We start from the raw sequence: 15,684 nt of genomic DNA on the forward strand, positions 1-15,684 counted from the left end.
CTTTCCTTCTTAATGCGTTTGAGCCGATCAGTTGTGTTGTGACAAGGTAGGGGTGATATACAGACAATATCCCTATTTGGTAAAAGACCAAGTCCATATTATGGCAAGAACAGCCCAATAAGCATAGAGAAACAACCGTCCGTCATTATTTTAAGACAAGAAGGACAGTCAATTCGGAATATTTAAAGAACTTTCACATTTTCTTCAAGTGCAGTCACAAAAACCATCAAGCGCTATGATGAAACTGGCTCTTATGAGGACCGCCACAGGAAAGAAAGACCCAGAGTTACCTATGCTGTAGAGGATAAGTTCATCAGAGTTACCAGCCTCAGAAATGGCAGCCCAAATAAATGCTTCACAGAGTTCAAGTAACAGACACATCTCAACATCAACTGTTCAGCGGCGACTGCGTGAATCAGGCCTTCATGGTCGAATTGCTGCAAAGAAACCACTACTAAAGGACACCAATAGGAAGAGACTTGCTTAGACCGGTGGAAATCTGTCCTTTGGTCTGAATCCAAATTAGAGATTTTTGGTTCCAACCGCCATGTCTTTGTGAGACGCAGCGTAGGTAAACGGATGATCTCCACATGTGTAGTTCCCACTGTGAAGCATGAAGGAGGAGGTGTTATGGTGTGGGGGTGCTTTGCTGGTGACACTGTCAGTGATTTATTTAGAATTCAAGGCACACTTAGTCAGCATGGCTACCACAGCATTCTGCAGCGATACGCCATCCCATCTGGTTTGTGCTTAGTGGGACTATCGTTTGTTTTTCAACAGGACAATGACCCAACACACCGCCAGGCTGTGTAAGGGCTATTTGACCAAGAAGGAGCGTGATGGAGTGCTGTATCAGATGACCTGGCCTCCACAATCACCCGACCTCAACCCAATTGAGATGGGAAGAGTTGGACCGCAGAGTGAAGCAAAATCAGCCAACAAGTGCTCAGCATATGTGGGAACTTCTTCAAGACTGTTGGAAAAGCATTCCAGGTGAAGCTGGTTGAGAGAATGCCGGATTGATTGACCTTCATGTCTTAAAGTAATGATGGACTGTCGTTTCTCTTTGCTTATTTGAGCTGTTCTTGCCATAATATGGACTTGGACTTTTACCAAATAGGGATATCATCTGTATACCACCCCTACCTTGTCACAACACAACTGAGTGGCTCAAACATATTAAGAAGGAAAGAAATTCCACAAATTAACATGGCACACCTGTTAATTGAAATGCATTCCAGGTCACTACCTCATGAAGCTGGTTGAGAGAATGCCAAGTGTACAAAGCTGTCATCAAGGCAAAGGGAGGCAACTTTGAAGAGTCTCAAATATAAAATGTATTTTGATTTGTTTAACACCTTTTTGGTTACTACATGATTCCATGTGTTATTTCATAGTTGATGTCTTCACTATTATTCTACAATGTAGAAAATAGTAAAAAATAAAGAAAAATCCTTGAATGAGTAGGTGTGTCCAAACTTTTAAGTTGCACTGTATGTGGCAGGGTCTACAGACAATCACGGATTACAAAGGGAAAACCAGCCACGACGCGGACACCGACGTCTTGCTCCCAGACAAGCTAAACACATTCTTCGCCCACTTTGAGGGTGGCACTGTGCCACCGACGTAGCCCGCTCCCAAGGACTGTGGGCTCTCCTTCTCTGGGGCCGACGAGTAAGACATTTAAGCGTGTTAACCCTCACAAGACTGCCGGCCCAGACGGCATCTCTAGCCGCGTCCTCAGTGCATGCGCAGACCAGCTGGCTGGAGTGTTTACGGACATATTCAATCTCTCCCTATCGCAGTCTACTATCCCCACTTGCTTCAAGATGTCTACCATTGTTCCCTTACCCAAGAAAGCAAAGGTAACAGAACTAAATGGCTATCACCCCGTGGCACTCACTTCTGTCATCATTAAGTGTTTTGAGAGGCTTGTTAAGGATCATATCACCTCTAACTTCCCTGACACCCTAGACCCACTTTAATTTGCTTACCACCTCAGTTTATTTATTTATTTTTATTTATTTCACCTTTATTTAACCAGGTCGGCTAGTTGAGAACAAGTTATCATTTGCAACTGTGACCTGGCCAAGATAAATCAAAGCATTTCAACACATACAACAACACAGAGTTACACATGGTATAAACAAAAATACAATCAATAATACCGTAGAAAAGTCTATATACATTATGTGCAAATGAGGTAGGATAAGGGAGGTAAGGCAATAAATAGTCCATGGTGGCGAAGTAATTACAATATAGCAATTAAACACTGGAATGGTAGAATGTGCAGAAGATGAATGTGCAAGTAGAGATACTGGGGTGCAAAGGAGCAAGATAAATAAATAAATACAGTATGGGCATGAGGTAGATTGGATGGGCTATTTACAGATCAGCTACTGTATGTACAGGTGCAGTGATCTGTGAGCTGCTCTGACAGCTGGTGCTTAAAGCTAGTGAGGGAGGTAAGAGTCTCCAGCTTTAGTGATTTTTGCCGTTTGTTCCAGTCATTGGCAGCAGAGAACTGGAAGGAGAGGCGGCCAAAGGAAGAATTGGCTTTGGGGGTGACCATTGAGATATACCTGCTGGAGTGCGTGCTACGGGTGGGTGCGGCTATGGTGACCAGTGAGCTGAGATAAGGCGGGGCTTTACCTAGCAGAGACTTGTAGATGACCTGGAGCCAGTGGGTTTGGCGACGAGTATGAAGCGAGGGCCAGCCAACAGGAGCGTAGAGGTCGCAGTGGTGGGTAGTATATGGGGCTTTGGTGACAAAACGGATGGCACTGTGATAGACTGCATCCAATTTGTTGAGTAGAGTGTTGTAGGCTATTTTGTAAATGACATCGCCGAAGTCGAGGATCGGTAGGATGGTCAGTTTTACGAGGGTATGTTTGGCAGCATGAGTGAAGGATGCTTTGTTGCGAAATAGGAAGCCGATTCTAGATTTAATTTTAGATTGTAGATGTTTAATGTGAGTCTGGAAGGAGAGTTTACAGTCTAACCAGACACCTAGGTATTTGTAGTTGTCCACATAATCTAAGTCAGAACCGTCCAGACTGGTGATGCTGGATGGTCGGGCAGGTGCAGGCAGCGATCGGTTGAAGAGCATGCATTTAGTTGTACTTGCATTTAAGAGCAGTTGGAGGCCACGGAAGGAGAGTTATATGGCATTGAAGCTAGTCTGGAGGTTAGTTAACACAGTGTCCAAAGAAGGGCCAGAAGTATACAGAATGGTGTCGTCTGCGTAGAGGTGGATCAGAGAATCACCAGCAGCAAGAGTGACATCATTGATGTATACAGAGAAGAGAGTCGGCCCGAGAATTGAACCCTGTGGCACCCCCATAGAGACAACCAGAGGTCCGGACAACAGGCCCTCCGATTTGACACACTGAACTCTATCAGAGAAGTAGTTGGTGAACCAGGCGAGGCAATCATCTGAGAAACCAAGGCTGTTGAGTATGCCAATAAGAATGTTGTGATTGACAGCGTCGAAAGCCTTAGCCAGGTCGATGAATACGGCTGCACAGTGATGTCTCTTATCGATGGCGGTTATGATATTGTTTAGTACCTTGAGCGTGGCTGAGATGCACCCATGACCAGCTCTGAAACCAGATTTCATAGCGGAGAAGGTACGGTGGGATTCGAAATGGTCGGTAATCTGTTTGTTAACTTGGTTTTCGAAGACCTTAGAAAGGCAGTGTAGAATAGATATAGGTCTGTAGCAGTTTGGGTCTAGAGTGTCTCCCCCTTTGAAGAGGGGGATGACCGTGGCAGCTTTCCAATCTATGGGAATCTCAGACGATATGAAAGAGAGGTCGAACAGGCTAGTAATAGGGGTTGCAACAATTTCGGCAGATAATTTTAGAAAGAGAGGGGTCCAGATTGTCTAGCCCGGCTGATTTGTAGGGGTCCAGATTTTGCAGGTCTTTCAGAACATCGGCTATCTGGATTTGGGTGAAGGAGAAGTGGCGGAGGCTTGGGCGAGTTGCTGTGGGGGGGTGGAGGGCTGTTGATCGGGGTAGGGGTAGCCAGGTGGAAAGCATGGCCAGCCGTAGAAAAATGCTTATTGACATTCTCAATTATAGTGGATTTATCGGTGGTGACAGTGTTTCCTAGCCTCAGCGCAGTGGGCAGCTGGGAGGAGGTGCTCTTATTCTCCATGGACTTTACAGTGTCCCAGAACTTTGAGTTTGTGCTACAGGATGCACATTTCTGCTTGAAAAAGCTAGCCTTAGCTTTCCTAACTGCCTGTGTATATTTGTTCCTAACTTCCCTGAAAAGTTGCATATCACGGGGGCTGTTCAATGCTAATGCAGAACGCCACAGGATGTTTTTGTGCTGGTCAAGGGCAGTCAGGTCTGGAGAGAACCAAGGGCTATATCTGTTTCTGGTTCTACATTTTTTGAATGGGGCATGCTTATTTAAGATGGAGAGGAAAGCACTTTTAAAGAGCAACCAGGCATCCTCTACTGACGGATGAGGTCAATATCCTTCCAGGATACTCGGGCCAGGTCGATTAAAAAGGCCTGCTCGCTGAAGTGTTTTAGGGAGCGTTTGACAGTGATGCGGGGTGGTCGTTTGACCGCAGACCCATTACGGATTCAGGCAATGAGGCAGTAATATAGATAGATAGATAGATCCACAGACGATGCAGTTGCCATCGCACTGCACCCTGCCCTATCCCATCTGGACAAGAGGAATACCTACGTCAGAATGCAGTTCATTGACTATAGCTCAGCCTTCAACACCATTGTACCCTCCAAGCTCATCATTAAGCTCGGGGCCCTGGGTCTGAAACCCGCCCTGTGCAACTGCTCCTGGACTTCCTGACAGTCCACCCCCAGGTGGTGAAGGTAGGAAATAACACCTCCACTTCGCTGATCCTCAACACAGAGGCCCCACAAGGGTGCGTGCTCAGCCCCCTCCTTTACTCCCCGTTCACTGCGTGGCCACTCATGCCTCCAACTCAATCATCAAATTTGCAGACGACACAACAGTAGTAGGCCTGATTACCAACAATGATGAGACAGCCTACAGGGAGGAGGTGAGGTCCCTGGCAGAGTGGGGCCAGGAACATAACCCCTCTCAACATCAACAAAACGAAGGAGCTGATCGTGGACTTCAGAAAAGAGTAGAGGAAGCACGGCCCTATCCACATCGACGGGACCGCTGTGGAGAAGGTGGAAAGCTTCAAGTTCCTCGGCGTACACATCACTGACAACCTGAAATGGTCCACCCACACAGACAGTGTGGTGAAGAAGGCGCAACAGCGCCTCTTCAACCTCAGGAGGCTGAAGAAATTCGGCTTGGCCCCTAAGACCCTCAGAAACTTTCACAGATGTACAATTGAGAGCATCCTGTCGGGCTGTATCACCGCCAGGTACGGTAACTGCGCCACCCGCAACCGCAGAGCTCTCCAGAGGGTGGTACGGTCTGCCCAACGCATCACCGGGGACACACTGCCTGCCCAGGTAGCATTTGTGTTAAAAAAAGGTGACCCATTTTTCCCGTGTCCAAGGGCATTGAAATATTTGATATTGATTTATACACTTTGTTCTGTTGGAATTTAGAATTCCCAAATCAAAGCTTTTGACACCTACAGCACCCGATGTCACAAAAAGGCAAAAAGATCATCAATTACATCAACCAACCGAGCCACGGTCTGTTCACCTCACTATCATCCAGAAGGTGAGGCCAGTACAGGTGCATCAAAAACAGCTTCAATCTCAAGGCCATCAGACTGTTAAATAGCCATCACTAGCCGGCTACCACACAGTTTCTCAGCCCTGCACCTTAGAGGCTGCGGCCCTAAATACATAGACATGGAATCACTGGCCACTTTAATAATGTTTACATACTGCTTTACTTATCTCATATGTATATACTGTATTCTATTCTACTGTATTTAGTCAATACCACTCCGACATTGCTCATCCTGATATTTATATATTTCTTAATTCCATTATTTTACTTTTACATTTGTGTATTGTTGTGAATTGTTAGATACTACTGGACTGATGGAGCTAGAAACACAAGCATTTCGCTACACCCGCAATAACATCTGCTCAATCTGTGTATGTGATGAATAAAATGTGATTATTTGAAGATATGTACATCACAGTTGGAAGTCCAGGGCTTCAACCAAGCAGCCTATGAAAGCTCATTAATAAGATGGCTGAGGGCAATATCCCTCTAATGTCTCCCTCCGCTACCTCACGTAACGTTGTCTCTGTAATGTTTTCATGGAAGTTTAAGACACTTTATTGCTCAGGACATCTCAGGAGTCTTTCTATCTTGCGTTCTGTGTTTGTGTCTGTCTGTCTTTCTCTCTCTCCTTCAAGTCATTGGGTAAAGCAACGGTGTTAGTCTGGACTGGGGAATCTGTGGAGCCGTCCTCTATAGCCAGGGTTCAGGCATGGGGCAGCGGTCCATGTCATTTCCTGTGTCTTACCACTCCTGGCAGCAGGCCACACAGCAGTGATGTGAGGGAGAGGAGAGAAGAGTGTTCTCCCAAAAAACTGACCTTTAGAACGATATGTGATAGATCGGCTTTGGCTTCAGTTGAAAAGCTTTGGCCTTCTGTTGTGAGGATTGAAGCGTTACCTCAAGTGACTTTCTCTTTAAGAAAATACATGAATGGATAGAATGGATATCAGAATTGTTTTTCCTTTTGGTTTTAATTGCATAATGCTTTCTCAAATGTTCTGTATTTAGATCAGGCTAAAAGCCCTATAAATTATTGTGCATGTCTACACTTTAAACAGACCTAATCTAACTTTCCCAAGGAGTGGGCCGGCTGGGCCCAATGACCACGAGTTATAACTATTGAATGGGTGTGCTGCTCACTGCTTAATAAGCAATCTGTTGAGGTCAGACTAATGCATTACACTTAACATAAACACTGCTTCTCTGCCTAGAGGCTATTAGAACTCACAGACTCACTCCCTGTGTCACACACAGGCATCATATTTGTTTATTTATTTAACCTTTATTTTATCAGGGAGTCATACTGAGACCAAGGTCTCTTTTACAAATGAGCCCTGAATTACATAAATTACAGAAAATGCACACATATATATATATATAAATACAAAAATCAAGTAGAAAGAACAATCATACCAACAAATTATGGAGTTCATAAAATAGTCTAGGTTTAGGCTTACATTGTGGTTAAAATTGGATCAAATTACAAGATACCTTAAGTGTGTAGCTTGTTTGGTTGGTGTTAGGATTGGGTTTGCCTGCAGGATCGGAAGTCTATGGTAATTGCTCAACCTTGCCCACTTGTAGGCTAAGTGGTATTTATGTCATATAGCCTACCTATCTAAGCCTACCTATCACAAGTGTCTAGGGGGGTCAGGGTTTGATTTTGAACTATTGTTAAATGAAGAGTGGGTGGAGTTACATAATTATTTGATATTTTCAGATCGCAGGGAAGTATGACCTGCAGAAGGAGGAGGAGCTCCGGTTTTGGATCGAGGAGGTGACGGGCATGCCCATTGGAGAGAACTTCCAGAAGGGCCTTAAGGACGGAGTCATCCTCTGCGAGTTAGTTTATTTTTTTTCTGTCTACACAAAGTGTATCTGTGTGAGATTGACTATTATATGTATTCTAATGTTTTAGGTATTTATACATTTTATACCATTTGTCCAATCCATATTGTTAGGTTGTATAATCATCCCCAACGTGTGAAGGATGTTTTGCCCTGTTCAATTTACTGGTTTACAAGCCCTTGACTTCACCTGTCTTCAGCTCAGTCAGCTATGAGGATGTAGGGGAATACTTAGTCACATTCCTCAATAGATGATCACTCAAGTAGACTTAATACAAGATGTTATATTGTTTCCATAACAGTGATCAGGTGTTGAAAAGGCCTACAGAGGATTAGCTCTGTGGTCTTAATCTCGCTATCATTATTTTCACTACCACTAGGAACAGTGTATTCTTTTTCATTGCTCTAGTTGAGAATCTGTTTTATGTTCATATCAAACTGTTAGAGTTTACTCCTTTCTTCTACCTTAGGCTGATAAACAAACTGCAGCCTGGTTCCATCAAGAAAATCAACCACTCCAAACTCAACTGGCACAAGGTACGTGAAACAAAATAAAAGATGTTGATATATATACTGTAGCGCTACCATTTCACAGAGGGAAAATGCTTTTCATTCAACAAGACTAAATAACGAGACTGAACCGGAGTCTGATTTCCTTTGTTGTTCCCTTCTAGCTGGAAAATCTGGGGAATTTCATCCGAGCCATTCTGAAGTTTGGCCTTTGTCCCAACGACATCTTTGAGGCCAATGACCTGTTTGAGAATGGGAACATGACCCAGGTCCAGAGCACACTGCTGTCCCTGGCTGGTGTGGTAGGTTCTCGGTTAGACTGGGGTGAATGTGGAACCCTGAGTTGTTCGTGACCTTGTTATAACCATGTGCCATAACACCACACACAGTGCCATGGGAGAGCATGACATGAAAAGGAGGCAAACATTGTTTTTTGGTTTGTTTTTATTGTTGGTGCTGAAATCCGTGGTCGGACAAACACTGTGGTTTTTATTGAATTGCTGGTGGTTGAGATGTCCATGCACCACTGTGTAGGCTTACAGTACAGTTGTAATTAGTGAGTAAAAACATTGTTATGTAAAACTGCAAGCAACACTGACTTTGTTACTTTGTCTCTTACCATGCAACAGGCGAAAACCAAAGGTTCAAACTCCAACTGTGACCTCGGTGTTAAATACGCGGACAAGAGGACCCGCCATTTCGACGAGGAGAAAATGAAGGCTGGACAATGTGTAATTGGACTGCAGGTGAGTCATGCTCAGACAATGGCAATTACCACAGAGATAATGTCATAAGTGGATCTCATCCCCAAAAATATCCACTTAATGATATTACAGCAGTAGACATGTAGTTCATCCCCCCAAAATATTTACATGAAAAATACATATACTGAGTGTACAAAACATTAACAACACCTGCTCTTTCCTTGACATAGACTGACCAGGTGAATCCAGGTAAAACCTAGTATCCCCTATTGATGTCACCTGTTAAATTCACTTCAGTCAGTGTAGATGATGAAGAGGAGGAGACAGGTTAAAGAAGGATTTTTAGGCCGTGAGACATGGATTGTAGAGGATGATTGGGCAAGACAAAATATGTAAGTGCCTTTGAACGGGGTATGCATGGGTGTCCGAGCTGTGTGCCAGTAGTTTAGACAGACAGCTCGGTGCAGTCAACATGAAACATCACCTCTCAAAAATAAAAGTAGTCAAATCTGTCTTCCACTTTCAGCCAGGAGAGATTGACATGCATATTATTAATATTAGCTCTCTGTGTACATCCCAGGGCTAGCCATGCTGCCCTGTTCTGAGCCAATTGCAATTTTCCTAAGTCCTTTTTTGTGGCACCTGACCACACGACTGAACAATAGTCCAGGTGCGACAAAACTAGGGCCTGTAGGACCTGCCTTGTTGATAGTGTTGTTAAGAAGGCAGAGCATCGCTTTATTATAGACAGACTTCTCCCCATCTTAGCTACTACTGCATTAATATGTTTTGACCATGACAGTTTACAATCTAGTGTTACTCCAAGCAGTTTAGTCATCTCAACTTGCTCAATTTACACAGTATTAATTACAAGATTAAGTTGAGGTTTAGGGTTTCGTGAGTGTTTTGTTCCAAATACAATGCTTTTAGTTTTAGAAATATTTAGGGCTAACTTATTTATTGCCATCCACTCAGAAACTAACTGCCGCTCTTTGTTGAGTGTTGCAGTCATTTCACTCGCTGTAGTAGCTGACGTGTATAGTGTTGAGTCATCCGCAAACATAGAAACTCTGGCTTTACTCAAAGTCAGTGGCATGTCATTAGTAAAAATATTGTAAAAAGCAATGGGCCTAAACGGCTACCCTGGGGAATTCCTGATTCTAACTGGATTATATTTGAGAGGCTTCCATTAAAGAACACCCTCTGTGTTCTGTTAGACAAGTAACTCTTTATCTACATTATAGCAGGGGGTGTAAAGCCATGACACATGCATTTTTCCAGCAGCAGACTTCGATCAATAATGTCAAAAGCTGCACTGAAGTCTAACAAGACAACCCCCACAATCTTGACACAACTCTGGGAAGCATTGGCGTCAACATGGGCCAGCATCCCTGTGGAACGCTTTCGACACCTTGTAGAGTCAATGCCGCAACGAATTGATGCTGTTCTGAGGGTAAAAGGGGGGATTGCAACTCAAGATGTTTCTAATGTTTGGTATACCCTCTCTCTCTCTCTCGGGGGGGGGTGTGTGTGTGTGTGTGTGTGTGTGTGTGTGTGTGTGTGTGTGTGTGTGTGTGTGTGTGTGTGTGTGTGTGTGTGTGTGTGTGTGTGTGTGTGTGTGTGTGTGTGTGTGTGTGTGTGTGTGTGTGTGTGTGTGTTATCCTGTCTGTACCAAAACAATGGATACCAGTCGTACTCTGAAAAACAAATTGAATTTGTGGTCAATACCATTGCCAGACATAGAATAGATTTGATTAGAGGACATTGTGACCTATGGATGGAGCCATGTCTGAAAGCTGTTTTTGTCCTGGGTAGATGGGGACAAATAAATGTGCCAGCCAGTCTGGTATGACAGCGTACGGGACCAGGAGACACTTATACGACCCAAAGTCACAGACGGACAAGCCCTACGACCAGACTACCATCAGTCTGCAGATGGGAACCAACAAAGGAGCCAGCCAGGTAAGAGTGTACTGTTCGTCTGTGGTGTATAAAGTACTGTAGTTCTTATGGTTCAATGGTTCTGCTGCAGTGGATTCCTAGCCACTATAATCCCTGGAAGCAATTAGCAGTAATCTTGTATCAGGGTGAGACATCTACCAACTAAAGGTTACTGTGGCCAGGTGCACGCACACACACAGACACACACATTCTTGCTCTCCCTCACAAACACACACCCTTTTACTCTCTCTCACATGCACACACGCACACACACACACACTCCCACTTAACCACCAACCTAACATTCCCACCCTCTGCTCCCCCCTGTCCTCTCTCCTTCCCTCCCTTCACTCCCACTCTCTCCCTCCCTCCGCTCCTCCTCTGTCCTCCCTCCCTCCTCTCCCCCTCTGTCCTCCCTCCCTCCTCTCCCCCAGGCTGGCATGTCGGCGCCGGGTACCCGCCGTGACATCTATGACCAGAAGTCGGCGGGACAGACAGCAGACAGCTCCACCATCTCCCTGCAGATGGGCACCAACAAGGTGGCATCCCAGAAGGGAATGAGCAGCTACGGCCTGGGCAGGCAGATCTACGACCCCAAGTACTGCACCTCCCCCACGGAGCCCATCTCTCCCGTTACCCTCGGCAACAATGCCGGTAGCCATGGCAACGGGAGCCTGGGAACGGGAACCAATGGATCGGAGATTAGTGACAGCGACTACCAGGCGGAGTACCAGTATCACCATGACGACGAAGAGGAGTACCGGGGTGGGTACCAACAGCAGTACAGCGGGCACTATGACGAGGACCAGGGCATCGACTATTAGACTGACTGTGTGTCAAATGGCACGCTATTCCCCTCTTTACGGTGTCATTTCATATTTTCCCGTTTGACTCTGTGGGCCCCATTTTGGCAGCTAAAAAAATGTGCGCTTGTTTTGACAACAGCGCTTTTTTTTGCGTTGTCAAAAAGTCACCCTGTGCAGTAGTATCTCAGTTGGCATAAGTGTAACACAGTGTGTCTGGGAATATGTGACGTTATAGTGGCCTTCTACCGGAATTGGAGTGGAGTAACATGTCCAAGTACCTTTATGGATCATATGAACCATAGGCCTATATATTTAGTTTGATACAGTTTTGTGGGACCACTTATGATGACGTTTTTTAAACTGATGCAAATTGTGTTACTCTGGTATAACTGTAATATAAAGAGTGTGAGAGAGAGTGATTTTGTTATCAACAGAGCAAGAATTTTACTATCCTTGCTAGCTTTTTTAAAAACATGTTTTTTGCCCTATATAGTTGAAGTCAGAAGTTTACATACACTTTGGTTGGAGTCATTAAAACTCGTTTTTCAACCACTCCACAAATTTCTTGTTAACAAACTATAGTTTTGGCAAGTCGGTTAGGACATCTACTTTGTGCATGACACAAGTCATTTTCCCAACAATTATCTGGAATTTTCCAACAAAATCCAGTGGGTCAGAAGTTTACATACACTAAGTTGACTGTGCCTTTAAACAGCGTGGAAAATTCCAGATAATGATGTCATGGCTTTAGAAGCTTCTGATAGGCTAATTGACATAATTTGAGTCAATTGGAGGTGTACCTGTGGATGTATTTGCCTCTTTGCTTGACATCATGGGAAAGTCAAAAGAAATCAGCCAAGACCTCAGAAAAAAATTGTAGACCTCCACAAGTCTGGTTCATCCTTGGGAGCAATTTCCAAACGCCTGAAGGTACCACGTTTATCTGTACAAATAACAAACAACAGTACACAAGTATAAACACCATGGGACCACGCAGCCGTCATACCGCTCAGGAAGGAGACATGTTTTATCCCCTAGAGATGAACGTACTTTGGTGCAAAAGTGCAAATCAATCCCAGAACAACAGCAAAGGACCTTGTGAAGATGCTGGAGAAAACAGGTACAAAAGTATCTATATCCAAAGTAAAACGATTCCTATATCGATATAACCTGAAAGGCCGCTCAGCAAGGAAGAAGCCACTGCTCCAAAACCACCATAAGAAAGCCAGACTCCGGTTTGCACCTGCACATGGGGACAAAGATCATACTTTTTGGAGAAATGTCCTTTGGTCTGATGAAACAAAAATATAACTTTTTGGCCATAATGACTATTGTTATGTTTGGAGGAAAACGGGGGAGGCTTGCAAGCCGAAGAACACCATTCCAACCGTGAAGCACGGGGGTGGCAGCATCATGTTGTGGGGGTGCTTTGCTGCAGGAGGGACTGGTGCACTTCACAAAATAGATGGCATCATGTGGAAGGAAAATGTATGTGGATATATTGAAGCAACATCTCAAGACATCAGTCAGGAAGTTGAAGGTTGGTCGCAAATGGGTCTTCCAAATGGACGATGACCCCAAGCATACTTCCAAAGTTGTGGCAAAATGGCTTAAGGACAACAAAGTCAAGGTATTGGAGTGGCCATCACAATGCCCTGACCTCAATCCTATAGAACATTTGTGGGCAGAACTAAAAAAGCGTGTGCGAGCAAGGAGGCCTACAAACGTGACTCGGTTACACAAGCTCTGTCAGGAGGAATGGGACAAAATTATTGTGGGAAGCTTGTGGAAGGCTACCCGAAACGTTTGATCCAAGTTAAACAATTTAAAGGCAATGCTACCAAATACTAATTGAGTGTATATAAACATCTGAGCCACTGGGAATGTGATGAAAGAAATAAAAGCTGAAATAAATCATTCTCTACTATTATTCTGACATTTCACATTCTTAAAATAAAGTGGTGATCCTAACTGACCTAAGGATTAAATGTCAGGAATTGTGAAAACTCAGTTTAAATGTATTTGGCTAAGGTGTATGTAAACTTCCGACTTCATCTGTAAGTGAAATGTTGCATTATCTTTCTTGCATTCCTTTTAAACTCTCGTTAGAATGTCCATATTTTTCGACCAATCAGAATAATCTAAAGAATGTGCCATGTCCTTTTCTGTTTTATGGGTTTTGTAGTTCTCATGGTTCAGAATCTCAACTTGGAAGTTCTGTGAAAGAAGAATTCCGTCACATCATGTTTACCTACTTCCTTCCTCCTTGTTTTCAATATACTCTACTGTTTGTCCTCTATTTCCTCTCCTTCAAATCAGAACCACAAGTCTACTGCTCAGTGGTGATTTTTGGTAAGAGACTTACACTGAGTGTAAAAAACATTAGGAACACCTGCTCTTTCCATGTCAGACTGACCAGGTGAATCCAGGTGAAAGTTATGATCCCTTATGATGTCACTTGTTAAATCCACTTCAATCAGTGTAGATGAAGGGGAGGAGACATGTTAAAGAAGGAATTTTAAACCTTGATACAATTGAGACATGGGTTGTGTATGTGTGTCATTCAGAGGGTGAATGGGCAAGACAAAAGATTTATGTGTGATAGGGTGCCAGGCGCACCGGTTTGTGTCAAGAACTGTCTCACTCAACAGTTTCCCATGTGTATCAAGAATGGTCCACCACCCAAAGGACATCCAGCCAACTTGACTCTACCGTGGGAAGCATTGGCGTCAACATGGGCCAGCATCCCTGTGGAACGCTTTCGACACCTTGTAGTGTCAATGCCGCAACAAATTGAGACTGTTCTGAGGGTAAAAGGGGGGATTGCAACTCAAGATGTTTCTAATGTTTGGTATACTCTCTCTCTCTCTGTGTGTGTGTGTGTGTGTGTGTGTGTGTGTGTGTGTGTGTGTGTGTGTGTGTGTGTGTGTGTGTGTGTGTGTGTGTGCGCGTGCGTGCGTGCGTGTGAGCAAAGGGGGTGAAACTCAGTATTAGGAAGATGTTCCTAATGTTTTGTACACTCAGTATACATTTTCTATGTCCATTCTGATTAATCAAGCAATCATATTTTAGAGAAGGTTGGCAGGAGAAAAGATAAATGGTTGAAGTTAAAATGTTTATGACTGTCTAGTCCCAGTTTGACTTGAAAGCACTGGAATATTTTTGTAGTTCTCTTTGTAGTTTTTCTGCCTCTTTAACCTTTTACTGCAGTGGGCTAAATCAGGGTCACAGTGTTTCTTGGTAGTCTTAAACAAATCTACTTTGAAACAAAAGTATACACCTCACACACATGGTTGTGGGCTTAAACAAAAGAAAACACCTGTACCATGTCAGATATACAGTTGAAATGTACTACATTTTGAGTTTGCACCCCAATATTACACTTTATATACATCACAGAAGACTGAAATAGAACAAAACCGTTTCAGCGTTTGAAAAGTCATGCTTATTAATTATGAAAAATATGAATAACATTGGATCCATGAGGCCACTAGAGGTGCGTTGGTCATTCGACTGCAGGAAAGGCTTTTTAATACTCTTAGAAGAGAATCTCAAATGTTAGTGTCTGTCACATGACCAAACTTATGGATTTTTAAACGTTATTTTATATCCCATTGATTCCTTGTGCCATAATGCCCCCTGTCTGTGTGTAGAGCCCCAACCACTGGTGTGGTATTATTGCCATTTCTCCCTATATAGATATTTCTTCTATTGTTTTGATTCTTTTGTATCAATAAATGTTTGTTTCATAAAGTCTTACATGCAGTCTACAGTTATATCTAAACAGAAGTCACTCTGAGAACCCACTGGTGTTGTTTTACCTACTAATAACATCTGAAAGTCAAGTCATACTGCCACCTGGGTCTGTCTGTGCTGTTTTGGCAGGAGAAATACATAGAAGTTGGCAAGAGCACACTAATAATTGATCTGGGACTAGTGTCAGTATGGTTTGATCTTCAGAGATTCATTAGTATATCTGAGATTGCCAGCAACCCTGGGATACCCTGTACAGCACACCGTGTCCTAACCACAAGGCTGAACATGTTGTAGACAAGAGCACAACCAGGAATGATGTGTGGCAGAAAGACTGGCTTAGACCCCAACTGACTGGGGAGCAACAGAACAGACTTCTTAGCAACCAACGGGGTTCATGAGATCTCCCCCCTTCTC

General features: G+C 43.8%; 1 protein-coding gene across 1 annotated transcript in view; it reads left to right on the top strand.

Moving 5' to 3' along the window:
• The window catches only part of LOC106599141 (calponin-3), a 29,308-nt gene extending 14,035 nt beyond the window's left edge, over positions 1 to 15,273 (top strand). Inside the window, exons 2-7 of the mRNA XM_014190240.3 lie at positions 7,427 to 7,548; positions 8,024 to 8,090; positions 8,228 to 8,365; positions 8,693 to 8,809; positions 10,583 to 10,729; positions 11,143 to 15,273. Of these exons, the coding sequence (XP_014045715.1) occupies positions 7,427 to 7,548; positions 8,024 to 8,090; positions 8,228 to 8,365; positions 8,693 to 8,809; positions 10,583 to 10,729; positions 11,143 to 11,532 (981 nt within the window). The 3' untranslated portion in view covers positions 11,533 to 15,273. The remainder of the gene's footprint in view (positions 1 to 7,426; positions 7,549 to 8,023; positions 8,091 to 8,227; positions 8,366 to 8,692; positions 8,810 to 10,582; positions 10,730 to 11,142) is intronic.
• Positions 15,274 to 15,684: the final 411 nt, after the last annotated feature.

This window comes from Salmo salar, chromosome 03 (genome assembly GCF_965601325.2).
Source record: "Salmo salar chromosome 03, fSalSal1, whole genome shotgun sequence".
NCBI classification, from domain to species: domain Eukaryota; kingdom Metazoa; phylum Chordata; class Actinopteri; order Salmoniformes; family Salmonidae; genus Salmo; species Salmo salar.